Raw genomic sequence first — 20,114 nt, forward strand, 5'->3', positions numbered from 1 at the left:
AACAAGAGGAAACCGAAGACGTCAAGGGCCGAAATGAAGACCAAGGCGAATGAGGGTAGCAAGAAGTCTAGGGTAGGCGCCTATCGCTCCAGGGGCGATGCCCTAGTCATCACGGCGGACGAGGCTAAGTACTCGGACGTCTTGAAGGCGATGAGGAGTGACGTCAAGCTCGGTGAACTCGGCGCCGACGTACGTCGAATAAGACGTACCCGGATGGGCAAGATGATCCTCGAGCTGAAGCGGGGCGTCTCGCAAAAGGGCACCGCCTACAAGAAGCTGACGGAGGAAGTCCTAGGCGAGACGGTCAAGGTGAGGGCACTCACGACGGAGGTGAATCTAAGGGTTAAAGACCTGGACGAGATCACCGAAGTCGAAGAGCTCGTCACGGCACTGCGGCGACAGTGTGAAGTGGAGACGCCCACCGCAGCCATTCGGCTACGGAAAGGTCCGGCAGGGACGCAGGTAGCATTGGTTCGGCTATCTGCAGCGGACGCCTCCAAGGTAGTCAAGTTAGGGAGCGTCAAGGTGGGATGGTCGGTATGCCATGTGGGCATATACGAGCAACTCGAAGTTTGCTTCAAGTGCCTGGAACCGGGGCACAAGCAATGGGACTGCAAAGGCCCTGACAGAAGCAATCTCTGCCGACGCTGCGGATTGGAGGGACATAAGGCACGAACCCTCCCAATTGTTTGATTTGTTCCAGCAAAGCTGTGAACAGCAAGCACCCCATGGGGGGTTCGATGTGCCCGGCGTTTAAGCGTGCTGCAAAATCAAAGTGCAGGTAACGCAGCTGGCTTGCTCGGCCTCGCCCGAGTGTTTGGTGTGCGCAGGTTTAAAGGAAACGGCGGAACACGTGTTGTTCGTGTGCTCACGTTTTCGCGCAATGCGTGACCACATGCTTGCCACATGTGGTCTGGACACTACCCCGGACAACCTATTTCGGAGGATGTGTAAAGATGAAGTTGACTGGAACGCCGTTTTATCGGCTATCGTCCAAATCGTCTCGGAGCTACATAGAAGGTGGCGCGTGGACTCAAGGATGGCTAGTTCAGGCGCAAATAAGAGGTGGTCCAAGGGATCGGAGTCGGCTTCATGGGTCATACCGGTGGTCATGCTCTGTGGTCGAACTCGATCCTTTTATCGAACAAGTGGCCGCGCGAAGAACAACATGGTATCGTCGCTTTCGCGGCGTCGGTCAACCGGGCGGGTTCCGAGCCCGAGGACGGAAAGGGGTCCTTGTCAAGGCTGGGGCAGGCGTAGGCACCGCGTTGGCAAGTCCCCCTGTGTACTGGCGAATAGGCCCTATCGCAGAAAGGTCAATTTGGGGTGTACGTGGCATCATCATTCTTGATACCAGTCGTGCAGAGAGAAGCATGCGCGAAGTCGACCCTTCCCACCTTCCGAGGACATAGGGCGTGGTAAGGCCACCTGGAAAGCCGACAACGCGCTGGCACGATACCATGGTGTTCTTTTAAAAAAGCGAGTTACGATGTTCGGTGCTGCAAGGACACGCAGCTAACCTCGAGGGTGCGTTGTGCACTGGCCCCCCTTTGAAGCATTACTTTCTGGTTGTACCGAAGGGACTATGGGCTTGGCGGCAATGGAAACGGTTTAGCGGGTCGGGGATGTAGTCCTGTCTCCCTCGTTTGCTGTTGGAGGTGATCCCTAACCCCGCACTTCCTGGACAACCCAGGATGTCTGTTGAGCAGATTCCCCCTCCATTGCTTAGGAAGAAAAAAAAACACAGACATCACCTCAATTCGTCGAGCTGAGTCGATCGGTATATAACACTATGGGTCTCCGGGCCTCCTATAAAAAGTTCATTTTTGGAGCGATCATATAGCCTTTACCGTATACTTAGTATACGAGAAAGGCAAAAATAAAAAGAGACAATGAAATAGGAGCAAGGAAGAAGGAAAGAGAAAAATGATAGAAGGAAGAAGAAAGAAGGATAATATAAGAAAGGGGATTAACGAAAAAAGAACAGAAAATGAAGAAAGGAAAAAGATGAAAAAAGGAAGAAAAAAGAAGAAGTTAGATTAAAGAAAAAATAACAGAGAAGGAAGAACGAAGAATGAAGAAAGAAGAGGGAAGGAAGAAAGAGTAAGTACCAGAAAGGAGGAAGAAGAGAGAGGGAAGACGAAAGAAGTAATAAGGAATAAAGGAAGAATGAAGAAGGTAGAAGAAAGAAGGAACAAAAAATGAGAAGAAGGGAGAAAGAAGAAAATTTAACCGTTTGGTTACATTTGAAGCTTGTAGCTCCAGCACAAGTAATGACTTTTTCCTATTTTCCCGTAATAAACCACCTTTTGAAGTGTAACTCTGAAAGACGATACTCTGTTTCAGGCATGGCAGTTAAGTTGTCATCTCTCATTCTCATCCGTCACTGTCAGTGAAAGGGGAAGATTGTCGAGCAGTTTGAGCCAAAACATTACTTGGTCCTTTATAACTGACTACTAGATGGAGCGTAGGTAAAATGTCGAATAGGGTGCGTATCACAACGGCATCCTAAAAAATCAGTTTTGGAAATAATGATTTTCCGAATCCTATAAAAACGGGATGAAAAGTTTGCTTTTCGTTCGTGATCCTGGACCGGTTAGTAGTGCGCGCGTGTGTAAAAACTAGTCGTGAAGAATTGAGGTTAGATTGAATTTACCTCATTGTGCTGCGGAAATGTTGATATTAAAAGCTTCTTTTTCTTAATAATAGGTTGTAAAAACCTATTACTATGTCAGTTAAAAATTGTTAGTTCGTTAAAAAGCAAAAAAAGCTTTGCTAAAGTACGGCCTGTGATAAAACTATATTAGAACAACCTACACACAAACAGAACAACAGAACAAGAAAAAGGTAAATTTTAATAGTGACAACAAATAAACAGAAAGGCATTTAAATGCCGTCACGGTTTCTAATACGGTTGGTAGGTCCAGAGTGGACCTTTTTCTTTTATTCATCAGCTAAACCAATCGGCGGTCAGACGTACAGTATGGTCGCACATGCGCTACGGTCAGGAGAAACGTCCAAAAAGTTTATTCCGGTAGCTATCGTTTGGGATGTGTCGAGTCCACATCGAAGCAACGCTACTTTCCGCCACCTTTCTCAACATATTTGAGTATCATGCTAAATTTTGTCGCTAACAGCTTGGAAAAAATCCCAAAAATGAAATACATTTTCATTTGTTCTTCGATTCTTTGTTTATGGTAGGATAAAGAGCCGGAACAGTAACCCTATGAAATTTGCAGATTTTCAAGGTTATTAATACTATTTTAATAATTTGCAAATAACTTTTTTTTCTGGATTAATATTTAGGACAGACAGTGAATTGGGTACTCCTAAACTGAACATCAGGTGAATTCAATTTCTATCAATTTGAATCTTTCCAGAAACATGTTTTTTCAATTTCCAGAGAAAACAAACACAACTGTTCCGTACCGTTCTCTTTTCACACACAAGAAGACCGTCAGCTACCAAACCAATTACGATTATTCGCATGATATAGCAAATCGCAAAACGCTGATGGAAAAGTAGTCCCCAAAATTCGATCTTCCAAACCAAAAGTGCCATTATTGGTGGAATGGGGAACAGATATATAGAGAGCAATGAAAGCTTTGTCATAAGTTTAAGACCATTTCTAAGACGAATTCAACAGCTAGAAGCTCCAATATGAAAAAAGAAATAATCAATATACAAAATTAAAACATAAAATATAAGGTGAAAGCTACGAGGATAAATATAAAATTTGAAAAAAGTAGATATCAGTTTTTATAAATGCATCAAAACTATGATAATAAAATCTTCGGAGAAAATGGGGTAATATTAAAATTAAAAGTACCGTCAACTGGGGGGAAGATGATCATTTTTAAGACAAAACATGCAATAACAATGTGTGCTTACATTTTAAATCGAAACAAATATTTTCAAAACATGTACTGCTATACGATGCAATAATCAACTACTTTAGTTTTCTGAAATGCGTTCGCATTTATGAAAATAAATTTAATTATGACACATTTTTTGAATAATCTGGTTTGGGGTGAAGTTGATCAAGACAGCTCCACTAAAACCATTATGACCTAGTAGTCAAAATACACTAGGTTATTTGTATGAATGTTGAATTTACTACGTAAAGAAGTCTAAGAAGTCAATATTTGAAACGAAAATAGCGTCATTTATGACTATCTCTCTCTTTCTTACACAAAATACATTTTTATGATTATAATCGAAAAACTCGGATTTCTACCTAGCGGTAACATTACTTGAACGGAGAATATTGTTGACTACCGTTTCATAAAAAAATTTGGCACTTTTGACTGACACATCAAGTGATCATCTTCACCTCAATGATCATCTTCCCCCCAGTTGACGGTACCTAAATCAATTGAAAGAAATTAATTTTTAAATTCAATTAAATTCGTGGATTTTGTTGTAAATCTAATCCTATAATAACGTAACAGAAAACAGCGAATCGAGCTCAAAATTAGGTTCCTTTACTTAATTTTAAGTGTAGTTGAATGTTTTTGTAAAAGTTTAGCTAATCAATGTTTGTTTATTAAAGTATGTTTACTACATGAAAAAAAAATTGTAAAAAAAAAAACTAAATATTTCCATCGCGCAGTATCAATTTTTTTTAAATTTATTTCGGTTAAAAAAAATTTTTTTATAGATTTTTTCAAGCAAATTTTCTACAAATCATAAATTTGAAAATTCCATTTCTGTTGTGATGAGTTTATATTTCAATCAATCCACATCGTCCCCGCTCCGTGATGTTATCACTTCGATCGGCGAACTCTACGCCAGAACCAGCAAAAGCAGCAGACTGTCGGCCGACTGTCGCTTGACACAACCCAGACGGACAGATAGGCAGAAGCCTGGCCCCCGGGAAGGAAACGCTTCTTGTGGCTGCCAGCATATTGTAATGAACCAGCTTGATACCATAAATTTTCAACGCCTTCCACCCGATAACGGTTCTGAGCACGTCAAAGTGTTTTGTTTCCTTTGCGATTCGATGGTAGCCGCGGATCGGCCCGCCCGCCAGACCACCGCACACACCGGTTCGATGATGATATAGCGACGACCATCATTGCTGACAGCGTGACCTCGATTCTTGCTGCAGTCGTCTTTGTCGGAATAGTTATAATTTTGGTGCCTCCGGAAAGAGTACACAAACTGTCAATTATACTTTGCTGGCTGGCTGGAGCTTCTTATCGCGATGATCCGATTCAGGCGCGCGGCGACTGAGTGGAACGGATTTGAGTCCGGGAAGCGCCCGGCTCAGCACGTGGTAATTCCGTCGGACCGTTAGCTGATGGCAATCGGGATTTAATGCAAACGACCGTCGTCTGCCACTGCACAGCTCCCGATGTTATCGTCGATTGTACAAAGTGTTGTGTTAATGCAGATACAAATCTCTGTTGCATTCTCTGCGGGAATTGTAGAGCAATCAATACAATATTTATTATGTCAAAATTGCAGTTATTCAAAACTGTATGCAAATAGGGGAAAAGACGGCTTTGGCAGGTTTTGCTCTATTATTGGCAGGGGGGTTTTTGTCGACCAAATTTTATGAAATTTGGCCAAAATATTCTTTGATATGCAAAGAATGTTTGGGCCAAGTTTGAGCATTATCAGTCATAAAAAAACCCCTGCCAATAATAGAACAAAACCTGCCAAAGCCGTCATTCCCCCTACCTATTATTCTTTTTTATTTTCAAGTGTTTTGTGTTAAGGGGGAAGTAGAGAAGGAAAAATCGATAGTTCATGTTCAAATTTGTGTAAAACCTGTTTAAATGATCTAAAATGCAATCAATCATTATGAACTATCGAAAACAGTCAATTTTGTAACAACTGTGCATTAATTCATACCATTTTGGTCGGTTCAAATTTCTTAAAATATATTTGAAAATTAGGAGTTGTTTTTCTACTTACCCCATTGGAAGGGGAGTAAGTGGAAAACCTATGTTATCTAGACCTTCAATTGTGTGAGGAAGAGGGTGAGCTCGATGGGGCCCCTCTTGAGGACTGCTGGAATACAGTTAAAGCAGCCATTAACGACGCAGCGGAGAACAACGTCGGGTATGTGGGACGAAGTCGACGGAACGATTGGTTTGACGAAGAGTGCAGACAGATTCTGGAGGAGAAGGACGCAGCGCGGGCGGTCGCGTGGAAGCAGCACTACGAGGAACATCTGAATGGCGCTGAGAGTACAGGCAGTGAAAGTCAAGGCAGCGGAGAAGATGACTACGTCAGATCAGCGGACGATGGAAGCCAACCAGCCCCCACCTTGAGGGAAGTTAAGGAAGCCATCCAACAGCTAAAGACCCATAAAGCAGCTGGTAAGGATGGTATCGGATCTGAGCTCATCTGAGCTCATCAAGATGGGCCCGAAAAGCTGGCCACTTGCCTGCACAAACTGATAGTCAGAATCTGGGAAACTGAACAGCTACCGGAGGAGTGGAAGGAAGGGGTTATGGAGTGTGAGAACTTTCGAGCGATCACCATCCTTAATGCCGGCCGCTCGACAACGGACCAGATCTTAACTGTACGGTAAATCCTTCAAAAATGCCGTGAATACCAGGTCCTAACGCACCATCTGTTCATTGATTTCAAGGTGACTTACGACAGTATAGACCGCGTAGAGCTATGGAAAATTATGGACGAGAACAGCTTCCCTAGGAAGCTTACCAGACTGACCAAAGCAACGGTGGATGGTGTGCAAAACTGTGTGAAGATTTCGGGTGAACACTCCAGTTCGTTCGAATCGCGCCGGGAACTAAGACAAGGTAATGGACTTTCGTGCCTGTTGTTCAACACTGCGCTAGAAGGTGAGCCGGGTGTAATAGCCGGGGTACGATTTTCAACAGATCCAGTCAATTTATTTGTTTCGCGGATGACATGGACATTGTCGGCCGAACATTTGCAAAGGTGGCAGAAATGTACACCCGCCTGAAACGTGAAGCAACAAAAGTTGGACTGGTAGTGAATGCGTCAAAGACAAAGTACGTGCTTGTGGGCGGAACCGATCGTGACAAGGCCCATCCAGGAAGCAGTGTTACGAGAGACGGGGATACTTTCAAGGTGGTCGAGAAATTTGTCTACCTTGGATCCTTGTTAACGGCTGACAATGTTAGTCGTGAAATACGAAGGCGCATCATCGTGCTCCAGAAGAAACTGCGTTCAAAAAAGATTCGCCATCGCACCAAATGTGTTATATACAAGAGGCTGATAAGACCGGTAGTCCTCTACGGACATGAAACATGGATAATGCTCGAGGAGGACTTGCAAGCACTCGAAGTTTTCGAGAGATGGGTGCTTAGGACCGTCTTTGGCGGTGTGCAAGAAGACGGTGTGTGGCCGCGAAGAATAAACCACAAGCTCGCCCAACTCTACGGCGAACCCAGTATTCAGAAGGTAGCTAAAGCAGGAAAGGTACGATGGACAGGGCATGTTGCAAGAATGCCGGACAGCAACCCTGCAATGATGGTATTCGCTTCCGATCCGGCAGGTACGGGACGGTGTGGAGCGCAGCGAGCGAGGTGGGAAGACCAGGTGCGAAACGACTTGGCGAGCGTGGGGCGCATTCGAGGATGGAACTTATATTGTGGCGTCAAATTGTTGATGCAGTTTTATCTGTTTAGATGTTAATGAATGAATTTCTTCGGATATTCCTCCAGAAGCTCATCCTGATATTCCTCTCAAAATTCCTCCAGATAAACGTCCCACAATTCCTCCGAATATTTTACAGGAATTCCTCTGGATATTTGTCCAGAAATTACTTCGGATATTTTCCAACGAATTTCTCTGGTTATATCTCCAGGAATTCCTTTGGATATTTCTCAACGAATTCTTCCGGATATTCCCCAAGAAATCCTCCAGAGATTCCCCAAGGAATTCTTCTATTCCTCAAATAAATCGTCCGGATATTCCTCCAACAATTCTTTCGATCATTCTAGCAGCATTTTTTCCAGATATATTTGCAGGAATTCATTCGGTTATTTTCTAGGTATTCCTTCGGATGTTCCTTCACGAAATCCTCCTGATATTTATCCAGGAATTTTTCCAAATACTCCTCCAGCTATGCCTTCGGATATTCCTCAAGGAATTCGTCCGGACGTTTCTCCAGGAATTAGTCCGAATATTCCTCCAGGAATTGCTCCTGATATTCCTTCAGGTACTCATTCGGATGTTTCTCCAGGGATTCGTCAGGATATTCCTTCAGAAATTCTTGCGGATATTCCTCCTGGAATTCTTCCAAATTTGCGTCCAGGAATTTTCTCCGGATATTGGTCCAAGAATTGCTCCGGAGTTTCGTACAGAAATTCCTCCAGACATTTCTCAGGAATTTCCTCCGGATATTCCTCCTGGAATGCCTCCGGATATTTCTCCAGGAATATCACAGGATATTCCCCAGGAAATTTAGGGGAAAATCCAAAGAAATTTGTGGTGGAATATCCGGAAAAATTCCTTGAAGAATATCACGAGTGATTTCTGGAGGAATATCTCGAGGAATATCATTGAATTCATTGAATTCATGGAGAAATATCCGGAGAAATTTCTGAAGAATTTCCGGATGAATTCCTGAATGAAAATCCAGAGGAATTTCTGAAGGAAAAAGAGAAATATTCGGAAAATTTTTTGAAGAATTATCCGGAGGAATTCCAGAAGAAATATCTGGCGATATTCCTGAGGAATTTCGAAGGAATTCCAAAAATTTCTTCCTAGAATTTTGGAAGGGATTGCTTAAGGAATTACTGTAAAAATTTATTTGAGAAATTCTTGAATGATTGTTGATGCAACTCATTATAAAAATCGACCGGAATTCCTGAAGCAATTTCCAAAGGAATTCATAAAAGGAATTATCCTAAAAAACTGGAGGGTTTTTTTTGAAACATTTTCTGATTTTTGAAACATTGAAAAAGTTTACTTTTACAATGTGGAAAACGATACTGAAGACCGAAAAACATGTGTTTTAAGCTTACAGTAGCATAGTGGTAGAGCACCAGTCTAACGTACTGGGAAGTGTGGGTTATGATTCCCACCGGTAGGCAGTGGATATTTTTGCATATTTGATAAATATTTACGTCCTCCAAAACACATGTTTTTCGGTCTTCAGTATCGTTTTCGAGATGGTATACTTGAAGAAATTTTTGAAGGGTTTTCCATAGGAATTCCAAACCAATTTCCAAATTATCAAAAAAAAAAAATCAAGGTTTTCTCGAAGGAAGTTTTAGAAGCATTTCCAATAGATTTTTTTAGGGAATTTTCGGAGCATTTTAGAAAGATCCTTATTTTAGATTTTTTTTTTCAATGCCTACGGGGAAGGGTCGTTTGACCAAAACCCATTCGGCCGAAAGTCAATTGGCCGAAACCCTTCACGCCGAACAAACCATTGGGCCGAGACCCGCCTGGCCGAACAAGTCATCCAGCCGAATAGGTCATTTGCCCGAATAGGAAATTTGGCCAAATAGGACGTTTGGTCAAATAGGAGTTTTGGAATCTATACCATTTCGTAGAATGACATTACGTCGAATGGACTTTTGGTCGAAGTCGAAAAGGAATTTTTACTCCACTAGAGACGTAGGTCATTTGGTCGAAAGGACACTACGTCGAATGGACATTTAGTCGAAATTCGATTTTAGAAAGAATAATTTTCGTGCATTTGGTCGAATGACGTTTGGTCGAAAGGACATTTAGTCGAATGGACGAATCTGGACATTTAGTCGAAAATAAATTTAAAATTCTTTAGAGACGTAGGACATTTGGTCGAAAGGACATTACGTCGAATATTAATTATAAACATAATGATTAATTGCTATGTTTAAAAAAATATGTGTTTGGAGATTACCACAAATACTCGTGTGTCGCTGTAGCTGGGCGACTTTCCTTGCGACTATCACTGAGTCACCGCATGCAAGATTACTGTGACGCTTTTATTTCAATATTGACCAAAGAATGATAGGATCTTTAAAAGAATAAATAATAAGAAAATGTAAGTTTTCCTGACTATAGACACGGTGAAGTTTTTGAAAAACAATACTGTTATCATTGATTTTTAGACTCATTCCAGAAAAAATAAACAATACATTTTACTCTCCATGAATGTTTGATTATTTGATATTGAGAACTTAAACAACTAACTTAACGAAGAGAGGTAAAAACAATACAAATTTAAAATTGATTTGCAAATTTAAAATCTGTCGGGGTTAATGCTACTCCTCGAAATTATTTTTGAAGTTTTGCACTAGACCTTTCAAGTGCGTGTCCTTTTCTGTTTCTTAGAGACTTCGTTTGGATACGGGCAGCCCTTGTAGAATATATAGTATTTCCCCGTCTGTAATATTTTGCTCTTTCTAAAGGTTTTCAAGTATTTCAAAGAAGCCTGAATTAGGTTTCGTTAAAATTGGCCACCGGTTAAGCCAACCTTCTAAACGATTTGTGGTACGAGGCATGCCATGTCATTTTTAAACACATTCCAAATATTAATAAATATTAATTAAACGGTTCCATCCTGCTTTGTTTTTTTTGCACAGCCAAGAACGTAATTATTTTCAACATATCTGTTATAAAAGGTGGTTAGATTAAATAAGTTTCAATATATTGTATGCTACAAACTGAAAAAAAATGCACCATAGCTGGAGCTGATGTTCTTAGCATCTGGAAGGCATCTGGTACGAATTTTGGTGGAAGGATTGCATTCCTTGAGTTATGAGCCATGAAAACATCTTTGTGTTTCGAGTACAACTGTACCAGTTCACTACTTTGAATCGTAAAAATTTTGGCATACATGGAAAAAACATCCTTGCGCTCGTGTTTCAGGAAATACTGATTGAAGCGTATTTATGATCGAGTTCGACACTGAGCTGCGTAATTGACCAAAAGCTGGAAAGCGTCGGTATATGTTTCTTCTGACTTATACTGCAGCAAAAAATTTACCATAGGGAGAAATCTATCTGATTCTTTTGTCCCAATGGATGCCAAAACGGAGTACATTTGACGGAAACTTTGCGAATCTGTGGCAAAAGTTCCATCCAACATCCAAAGCATGGATGAAGCTAAACGATTTACATTGTCTGTAATTTTTTTAACAAAAATAAAATTTCCTCAATAATAGCTGTTACCACTTTATTACCTGCAGTAGAGAACATCAATATTACTCCGCCTTCGGTGAATTTTTGTCCAACTCAAAACGAGAACCCGTTTAAAGTTTTTTTGAAACATTCGTCAATTTCTTCAAAATTTTCCGGTACTTCAGGAGCTGTAAGATATGTTTTAATTCATTCGTGGTTTTTTCGACATATCTTCTTCTGTTCTGGTTTCGAAATCATCGTCTGAACCTATTGGTTTGAAATAATTAGTTAATACTTTACCTCACATTATTGAAAAACAAACTTCTAACGGCGTATTCTTGGCACAAACGCGGATGCTAAACGATGGAGGTTTTTTTCAACAACTGTCTTTAGCGCAGACAATAATTTTCAAATACAGGTTGTTATATTTCGGACTGTTCAATAAAACACGACTGAATTCTATTAATACAACTTCAGAAGAGAGCGAATGTATTCCTCGACTACTATGATTAGGTTACATATTAATAATTCAAATATCTGCAATCCCTTTTCATTTAGGTAACGGCTACCCGTTACCGATCCTACATTCCCTCCTTTTCCTTCATGTTTCGAACAATATTCACTTGAAAATCATTTAAATACCTAGGCTGCCGAAGAGCTCGTTGAGGTCTCTGTTTGAGAACTACTGTTTCCGGAGCTGCTTGGTGGTTTGATATTGCTTCCGAATCTTCAGTAGTTTCTTGAGCACTGCTACTGCCTTGGTCCGTTGTATGATAACCAGATACAACAGGTTTAAGGTGAGACACGTTCCGATGTAGAATTCTTCCAGACTCTTTTGATCTTACTGCAACATCGGAACCAGTCCGATACAGCACTTCTAATTCTTCGGGACTGAAATTACTGGACAACTTATTGGCCTTAATCATACGCTTAGCAATCACTGTGTTCCCTGCTTTAATTTGACTCGGTTGGGCATGTCTGCGTTTGTCTGCATACTCTGCCTCTTTCAGCTTCTTTTCACGGTCGCGGTCCATTACGTCCTCTACCAACTTGGTTCCTAACGTACGCATTTCGGGAAGTTTGTCACGGAGAACCCTTCCAAACATCAACGCCGATGGAGCTACTCCAGTGGTGGAGTGAGGTGTGGAATTATACATTAAAAGGTACATTCTAAGATCACATTTCCAATCGGGATTTGACATTTCTTGACTGATTTGAAGTCGCTTTTTGAGTGCCCTATTAGCTCTCTCCACTTCTCCATTAGCTTGAGGCCAATATGGCGAGGTTTTCATTAAATTAATTCCAAATTCTTCACAGAACTGATCCATTGCCTCACTCACAAACTGCGGACCATTATCTGTCTTCATTGTTTCCGGTATTCCATAACGGCAAAATGTTTCATGTAGTGCTTGAATCGTTAGCTTTGCTGTTATTTCTCGCATGATAACTACTTCAATGAAGCGACTAAAGTAGTCAACAAGAACCAATAAGTTGTGGCCGGAAGGAAGTGGTCCCATAAAGTCAATAGCGATGTGGGTCCATGGTTTATCCGGCATTTTAGTTCGAATCAATGGCTCCGGCGGAGATAAAGAGGATACCAGGGTACATTCTTTGCAGCTTTTGACAAATATTTCAACTTGTTTATCCATAATGGGCCACCAGACTTTTTGTCGCAAGCGCCGTTTCATTACGACAATACCAGGATGTCCTTCATGTGCCAGATTTAGAATGCGATCCTGTAGAGAGTGTGGAATGACGATCCTCTCTCCCCTTAACAACACGTCTTCTGATACGCACAATTCCGTCATATAAGGCTTGAATGACTTTGCACGTTCCGTTAAACATTCTCCGTTAAGCGCTAATACGACATCACGGATTACTTCATCGTCTTTTGATTTGGCTTTGATTTCTTCGACCTTTACAGCAACTGGTGACGAAGCCTTGGTTAAAAATTGTACGTAATTTTCATTATCATTGTCAAAATGAGAATTATCTGCTTGTGACAGTCTGGATAGTGCGTCGGCCAAGTTAGTGCTTCCAGGTTCATGAACTATCTCATAACTGTAAGACTGTAGTCTCAGGACCCACCGTTCTAACCGTGCACATGGCTTGGATCGAGGACTAAACAAAAATAGCAAAGGTTTACAGTCGGTTATTAATTTGAAACGCGTTCCCTGTAGATATAAGTTAAACCTATCGACTGCCCAAACCAAAGCTAAAGCTTCCTTTTCGGTTTGAAAATACTTGCGCTCCAATTCGTTTAGCGATTTGCTAGCATAGGCAATAATCCTCTTTGAACCATTGGCATTTTCTTGAAGTAAAACTGCACCAAGACCTGATGGACTGGCATCTGCAGTCAAGATTGTTTTGTCTCGGGGATCGAAAAATCCCAGATGACTTATATTACAGATCGCTCGTTTTATGTCCTCAAACGCTGATTGCTGACTTTTTGTCCAAACAAATTTGTTTCCTGCTCTTAACAACACGCGAAGAGGATCAGATTTGGTCGCTAAATGGGGAATAAAACGACCCACGTATGTAACTAAACCAAGAAAACTTCTCAGTTCCGCAGCGTTAGCTGGTTCCCGAAACTGCTGAATTGCCAACACGCGACTCTGTATTGGTTTTATTCCTTGAGGTGACAGTTCATGGCCGAGAAATTCAAGCCTATCAACGTTGAACACACATTTCTCCAAGTTCAGAAGGACCCCATATTCATTCAATCTTTTCATCAAGGCTTCCAGACGCTTGTCGTGTTCTTCCTGCGTACCACCAAAAAGCAAAATATCGTCCAAATAAACTACAACACCTTCCAATCCGGCCAAAATTGTGTCCATAACCTTTTGAAAAAGTTCAGGAGCACATGAAATTCCGAACATAACGCGCTTATATCTAAAAAATAATTGAGAAGTGTTTGGAGTATTTGTGGTTTATTATTTGTTGGTCCAGTTCATTATTGTTACTGTTGTTGTTTAACCTACCTGAATAGGCCATACTTTGTAATGAAAGTTGTTATTGATCGTGATTTTTCCGAAAGTTCAAGTTGATGATAGGCCTCCTTGATGTCCAGTTTAGTAAACTTTTTGGCCCCTCCCAAACCTCCTAACATTTCTTCAATGAGTGGTAGTGGATGCGACTCTCGAAGGATAGCCTGATTGGCACGTCTCATATCCACGCAGATTCTTACTTCGCCGGAGTTTTTCACTATTGGCACCATCGGGGAAACCCACGCCGATGGGCCATGAACCTTTTCTATTATGTCCTTATCCAGTAGTGACTTCAGTTTATCAAAAATTTTCCCTTCCAAAGCAATCGGCGCTCGTCTGTACCCTTGCTGTACTGGTTGGACAGATTCGTTAATGGGGATCTCAACAACGACACCCTTAATCTTCGGAAAACCGGCCGATTCGGCATCATTTACTGACGCGACGTCGAAACCAACCTTCAGTACTCCTAATTGTTTTGCTGTCTTGTCGCCGAGTAAATTACGTTGCCCCTGCTGTGCAATGTAGAACCTCGCATCCGCTTGCTTCTCTCCTGCTCTAACAACCGCGCTGAACACTCCTAGAATCTCGATTGGCTTGTTGGTCGCATACGCTACTAGTTTACGATCTACCTCCTGTGTGTATTCGGAAAACTCAATTCCCAAATGGTTCATCTTCACCCATGTTTCTTCCGTAACAATATTGGCATCGGCACCGGAATCAATAATCATCGGAATTTTTACGCCACCTATGTCGAATTCAAAAACATTCTTCCAAATTGCATAAAAAATTTCGTCCGCTGGTAGCTCAGATTCTTCGATCATTCGAACCCTCTTAGCTTTAAAATTTGATGGACCATTGTACAGACTATTGCTTGGCCGCTTGAGACAACGATTTGCAAAATGACCAACTTCATTGCACTTGATACACTTCGCATTCTTAGCCCGACAGATTAAATCTCCTTTCCAATGACCCCTTTGACCGCACGCAAAACAAGCTCCTACTGTGCCTTTACCCGGTCTGCCAAAACTCTGCTCTGAGCGATTGACCTTCGCGAAAAACTTCTTACCAGTTGCGCGCATAGAAACCTCATTCAGGTTCTGCTGAAAATTCATGAGATATACATGTAAATACCTATCAACTATTAGCTAAAGATATTGCCTACCGGCTCAAATGCAGCAGGAACGCGATTCATTTCTTTCACCTGCTGCTGCACATCTGCTAATGTCGCTCCGAGAATCGCGATTTCCTCCAAAGACATATCCCTAGCCAATATTTGTCGACGAAGTTCGGAAGATTTACAGCCTTCAACAACTTGTTCGATGATTCTATCATCACCTTCTCGAGCATCATACCGATCAAACTCACAACGTTTCGCTTGGATGCGCAAACGAAGAATAAAATCCGCAAATCTTTCGCTTTCCTTTTGAATTACTTGTCGGAACAAATGGCGTTCATAATTCCTCCTACGCATCGGTTCAAAATGCTCATCAAGACGTCGAATCGCTACGTCGTAGTAAGGAGGGTCCGCCAAAACAAGCGGAAACTCATCTACACCTGGCAAATGGTCGAACACTTCCTGTACCTCCGGACCCGCCAAATGAAGCATTTGGGAACGCTTTTCCCACTGAGAAATGATGCCGCTTGCATCGAAATATCGCTCCAATTCACGCTTCCATTTTTGCCAAGCGGTAGGTAGTTGTGACCTATCCGCAACGAAGTTAAACGGCCGCACGCGATGCATCGAATCCATCCTGATTAAACATTCAAGATATAGCATTTGATGCCAATTTAAAAACGAATGGATGGAATAAGCTCCTTGCCTTAAAATATTTTATCAAAACCCATTCATGAATTCATGTATAACAAAAAAATCAAATGTTGCCTTCTTAAATTCCGTTAGTTCAGCTTGATATTCCCACACGACAGTGATCAAAGTTAACGGAATATCAGTTTTTCTCTCCAATCCTGAATTCTAATAAGAATTTTCATCTGATCATTAATCACAATCTGATCAATTTTCACAACTGGACACAGAAGTCCGTTTCAGCAATTAGTCAATAACAAAACATTTCGGTAACATAAACCAAGCATGAATACTCCTTTTATTCGATATCATGTTATGACTGCCTACTCACCCCTTTTTCCAGAGCACACAGTTGCTATCACATTTAGCACACGGTTGCTATTCCGTATTCTAATGGCACACGGTTGCCTCTTTTTTTATTTTGTTTTTCACTGGCACACTCTTGCCATCATTCCCAGCAGCACACAGTTGCTTCTCCAATTGGCACACAGTTGCCTCAACACGTTTACTCTTTTTCCACGAATTTTCACTTACTCACCGCACACAATTATTATTTTCGTCTATGATTTTATCAATTCCTTTCCAATACACACTCTGTTATTACTGTTCTTTCCATTTCCAATCATAACAAAGAAAAACTTTGATAAGAAAATTATTTTGAGCTTTTTAGTGGAATGTTTTCACCTGTCATAAGACGAGTTTAAACAATCCCATTGAATTCCACCACTTAATTGTATCCTGACAGATACGTATTTCGACCTCAACAGTAAGGCCGTCTTCAGTGTCTTGTACTTGACTCGACTTGAAGAAAATGATCGCAGCTTACACTATTTATACTATGCGTAGGTATAATAATTTATCTAGGTACTTATCTTACTACGGTGCTTATTTCTACTCGCTTGATGCGCTTAATGCTTAGGTATAAACTTGAAGAGCCAGGAGCTACCATTTCCTTGATCTTTATTCAACAACCGCGTTTGTACCTGTCGGTAGATTTCCAAGCTCTCAGCAACATCAAGTTTCCATGGAGAAAGAGACATTTCTTAAGTATAATGTTCTTGAAGCTGAAATGAAAAACTAACTGTCAATTGGCGTTCCAATAGTATTCCAAATACCCCATTTGAATCAGAACCCATAATACAAAAAAAAACGAACTCTCATGTTCCGTTACTACCACCAGGGTTGTCATGGTAACATGTGAAGAGTATCGTGAGGAAGTATCAAGCAATTTATTTTTTTTTTTGTGACGCTAATTTTAAATGATGATAAATTCAAATCTCACAAGTTCCTCACTATTTTATAACGTAGATATTTTTTTAAATATTTTATGCTCTTATATCCCTTTTCTGTTTTTTTTTCAACAGCTTTTTCCATCCATCGTTTTATCTAAGCGAAACACGTGGCATCACTTCTGAATATAGTGTTTTTTTTTCACTTACCTCCAATCACTTGTTATATACAGTAAATCTTGAATTTTTCACAATTCTTAATTAGCCTTTCCGAAGCACACCTTTTTCCGCTGATTTTTCCTATCGTCGCCAATGTTATATTTCGGACTGTTCAATAAAACACGACTGAATTCTATTAATACAACTTCAGAAGAGAGCGAATGTATTCCTCGACTACTATGATTAGGTTACATATTAATAATTCAAATATCTGCAATCCCTTTTCATTTAGGTAACGGCTACCCGTTACCGATCCTACACAGGTGTCTACAGGTGTCTTTATTATGCTTATGTCCTGTTGTGATTCGCAAAATAAACGTCGCTCCAAACCGATTTAAAATATTTATGCTGCGCTTTTTCACACAGGTCCAATAATGAACGTCATCTACCTACATAAAGAATAAAAATGTATGTTTTGGTTCAATATCTATTTCATCATGTACCTTCTTGTTTAAATTGTAAGCATAGCCGTTCAATAATAGCTTCGGACGTCCTCGTATAGATTTAATAATTTCATAATCTTCTGCTACAGCTTGTTTTGTTGTTTCTGTCAAAGGCTAAGGCTTGCATCCCTCAATGTGCCCTCAGAAAAATCGTTCTGCTCCATTGCGTTCACCGACGTGGTTTGCGATTTGCATTTTGTGGCTTTACTTGGTCCTCCCACGTCTTCAGGTGAATCTTTTGCAGTCTCTTCCAGCTCGATCTTCTCGGCTATAACACCCGTCAATACCAGAATCGTCCATCAAGTCTTCAGGAATTTCCGTTTCTCCGAGCGAAAAATCTTTATTAGCTTCCGTGGCCGCTTCTTCTCCTGCTGAATGAATTTCTTCACGTCCACCCCCTAAACCCCTGCATGCAGTCCACCCACATATCTTCCGTGCTACTCCACTCCCAAACGAGCTCCTTCATGTCCTTGTCGTTTGAGATACCAATTAGGGGAACGGTTCGCTACTTCATCTCATAGCTCCCATTTCCATCCCATCAAAAACAAAGCAATGAAAAGGTATTTGATTTGTTTTTTATTTTTCTGATTTTTTTAGCAGTTAGCACGCATGTTAACTAGAAGCGATGAGATGAATATATGTTCAGTGAGATGGAAAACGGATCAGTTCCCCTACAATTAGAAAAAATAATTTGATTAGTTTCCTAGGATTGCTTTGGTGAAGTATGAAATTTATTGTTTATAAAAATTTCTATAGTTACCTAAATTTCCCTAGCAACACTTGTTTGGAACTGTTCATTATTCAGAATACTTCTGGCAGTCAAAATGAGAAATTCACTAGAACAACTCTCGAAGATATAACGTGAAAATAAATGAACCGTTTATTTGAGAAACTGCATATGTAATATTTTTGGATTTATATTTTTAGATTTTTATATATTCTGAATCCTCAATTAACAATACACATTCTGGATAAAAAAAAGGAAAAAAAATGTTCGAGTATGTATGATTTTTTTTGTTTGTTTGAGAAACTACATATATGCACGCACTTTGAAAAGCAATAATGGAGCACTGCTTGCATTTTGCGCACTGGAAATGGCCCATGGTGTTGAGTTTTGCCAAAAACTATTGATCGGTATCGGAGGAAGCAAAAGATTCGGTGCCAATTTGTTCTCGAAATTTAGTAAAATCGATATATGCAGTTTCTCAATCAAATGATTCAAATACTCTTCGGATGTTTTGTTCAGTAATCAAGACGTTTGTGGACCAGTTCACATGTGGCCAGAAAATATTAAAAAAAATATCTCGGAAACTTTCTGTTACGCTGAAATAGTTAAACTGACCTGGGTTAATGGATATCGGAATCTCGATGGTTGGCTGATGTTTTTTATACGGACCAAAGGACTAGCCTTCCGCCGATATGAAGCAGAACCCGGGACTCTTTTTCAGTACTATCAGCGAGAAGAGATTCAGAAGAAATACTTTTCTTTTTGTATGATATATAATAGATATTATTATTTAGATGGATCTGCTCGTGACACCGAAATGAAATGAATTTAAAGAATGATATTGTGTCTTTAGTTATTATATTGAGGCAAATATTATTATAATTTGTTTTCATAATAATTTCAAATAAAATAAATATCATCTAGATCTCATTTGGCTAGATGACAAACCTGCATTTTGTTTGAATTTTGAACACTTGATTAGAAATACTAATTGCCCATCATTGTTCATGACCTTTCGGCCGCAAATTTAAAAAATTCACGATAAATTTTTTTTTAAAACAAATGAAGAAACTTTTGACCAAGTAAGCTTTGATCCATTATGATGAAACTCACTTTCGACTTTATGTCTATTCGACCAAATGTCTTTTCGACCAGATGTCCTTTCGACTAGATGGGCCTCGATGAATTATGCTGATAAATACTTTCGACTAAATGTCCATTCGACTAAATGTCCTTTCGCCCAAGTGTTATTCGACCGAACGTCATTCGATGAAAGATCATTCGACGAACTGTCCCAGAGCCGGAAAGTTGGCCGAATAGGAAATCTGGCCGCAAAAGGAACAGGACATTTGAAAAGTGAGAAATGAGGTGTGAAAAATGAGACGTCTAACTTCTTACTCTTTATTTCTCACTTCGCGCTGTAAAAAAGTGAGTAGTGCGAAGTGAGACGTCTCACTTCTCACTTTCCACAGTAAAAAATGGGAAATAAGCAGAGAGAAGTGAGACGTCTCACTTTTCACACCGTATTTCTCACTTCTTACTGTAAAAAGTCAGAAGCGCGAAGTGAGTAGTGAGACGTGATAAAAAGCACCAAATCAAATTTTCAAATAATCGAGAATGAGCAACACTCTCATGCGATCACATA

At 40.5% G+C, this 20,114-nt stretch overlaps 1 protein-coding gene across 1 annotated transcript; it reads right to left on the reverse strand.

Annotated features, from left to right (window-relative positions):
* Positions 1 to 11,641: 11,641 nt before the first annotated feature.
* LOC134221812 (uncharacterized protein K02A2.6-like) lies at positions 11,642 to 14,718 on the reverse strand. The gene is made up of 2 exons (XM_062700989.1): positions 14,042 to 14,718; positions 11,642 to 13,952 (listed from the first exon to the last, which is right to left on the reverse strand). Exons 1-2 carry the CDS (start codon positions 14,716 to 14,718, stop codon positions 11,642 to 11,644), a joined length of 2,988 nt encoding a protein of 995 aa, XP_062556973.1.
* Between the last annotated feature and the right edge of the window lie 5,396 nt (positions 14,719 to 20,114).

This window comes from Armigeres subalbatus, chromosome 3, assembly GCF_024139115.2.
Source record: "Armigeres subalbatus isolate Guangzhou_Male chromosome 3, GZ_Asu_2, whole genome shotgun sequence".
Classification (NCBI taxonomy): domain Eukaryota; kingdom Metazoa; phylum Arthropoda; class Insecta; order Diptera; family Culicidae; genus Armigeres; species Armigeres subalbatus.

What these genes read in the sequence shown, in the direction of transcription:
- LOC134221812 (XM_062700989.1), bottom strand. Translation starts at nt 14,718, where the DNA reads ATGAACCATTTGGGAATTGAGTTTTCCGAATACACACAGGAGGTAGAT. An exon ending in ACAAAGTATGGCCTATTCAG is followed by an intron (nt 13,953 to 14,041) that starts GTAGGTTAAACA and finishes ATTATTTTTTAG; the next exon opens with ATATAAGCGCGTTATGTTCG.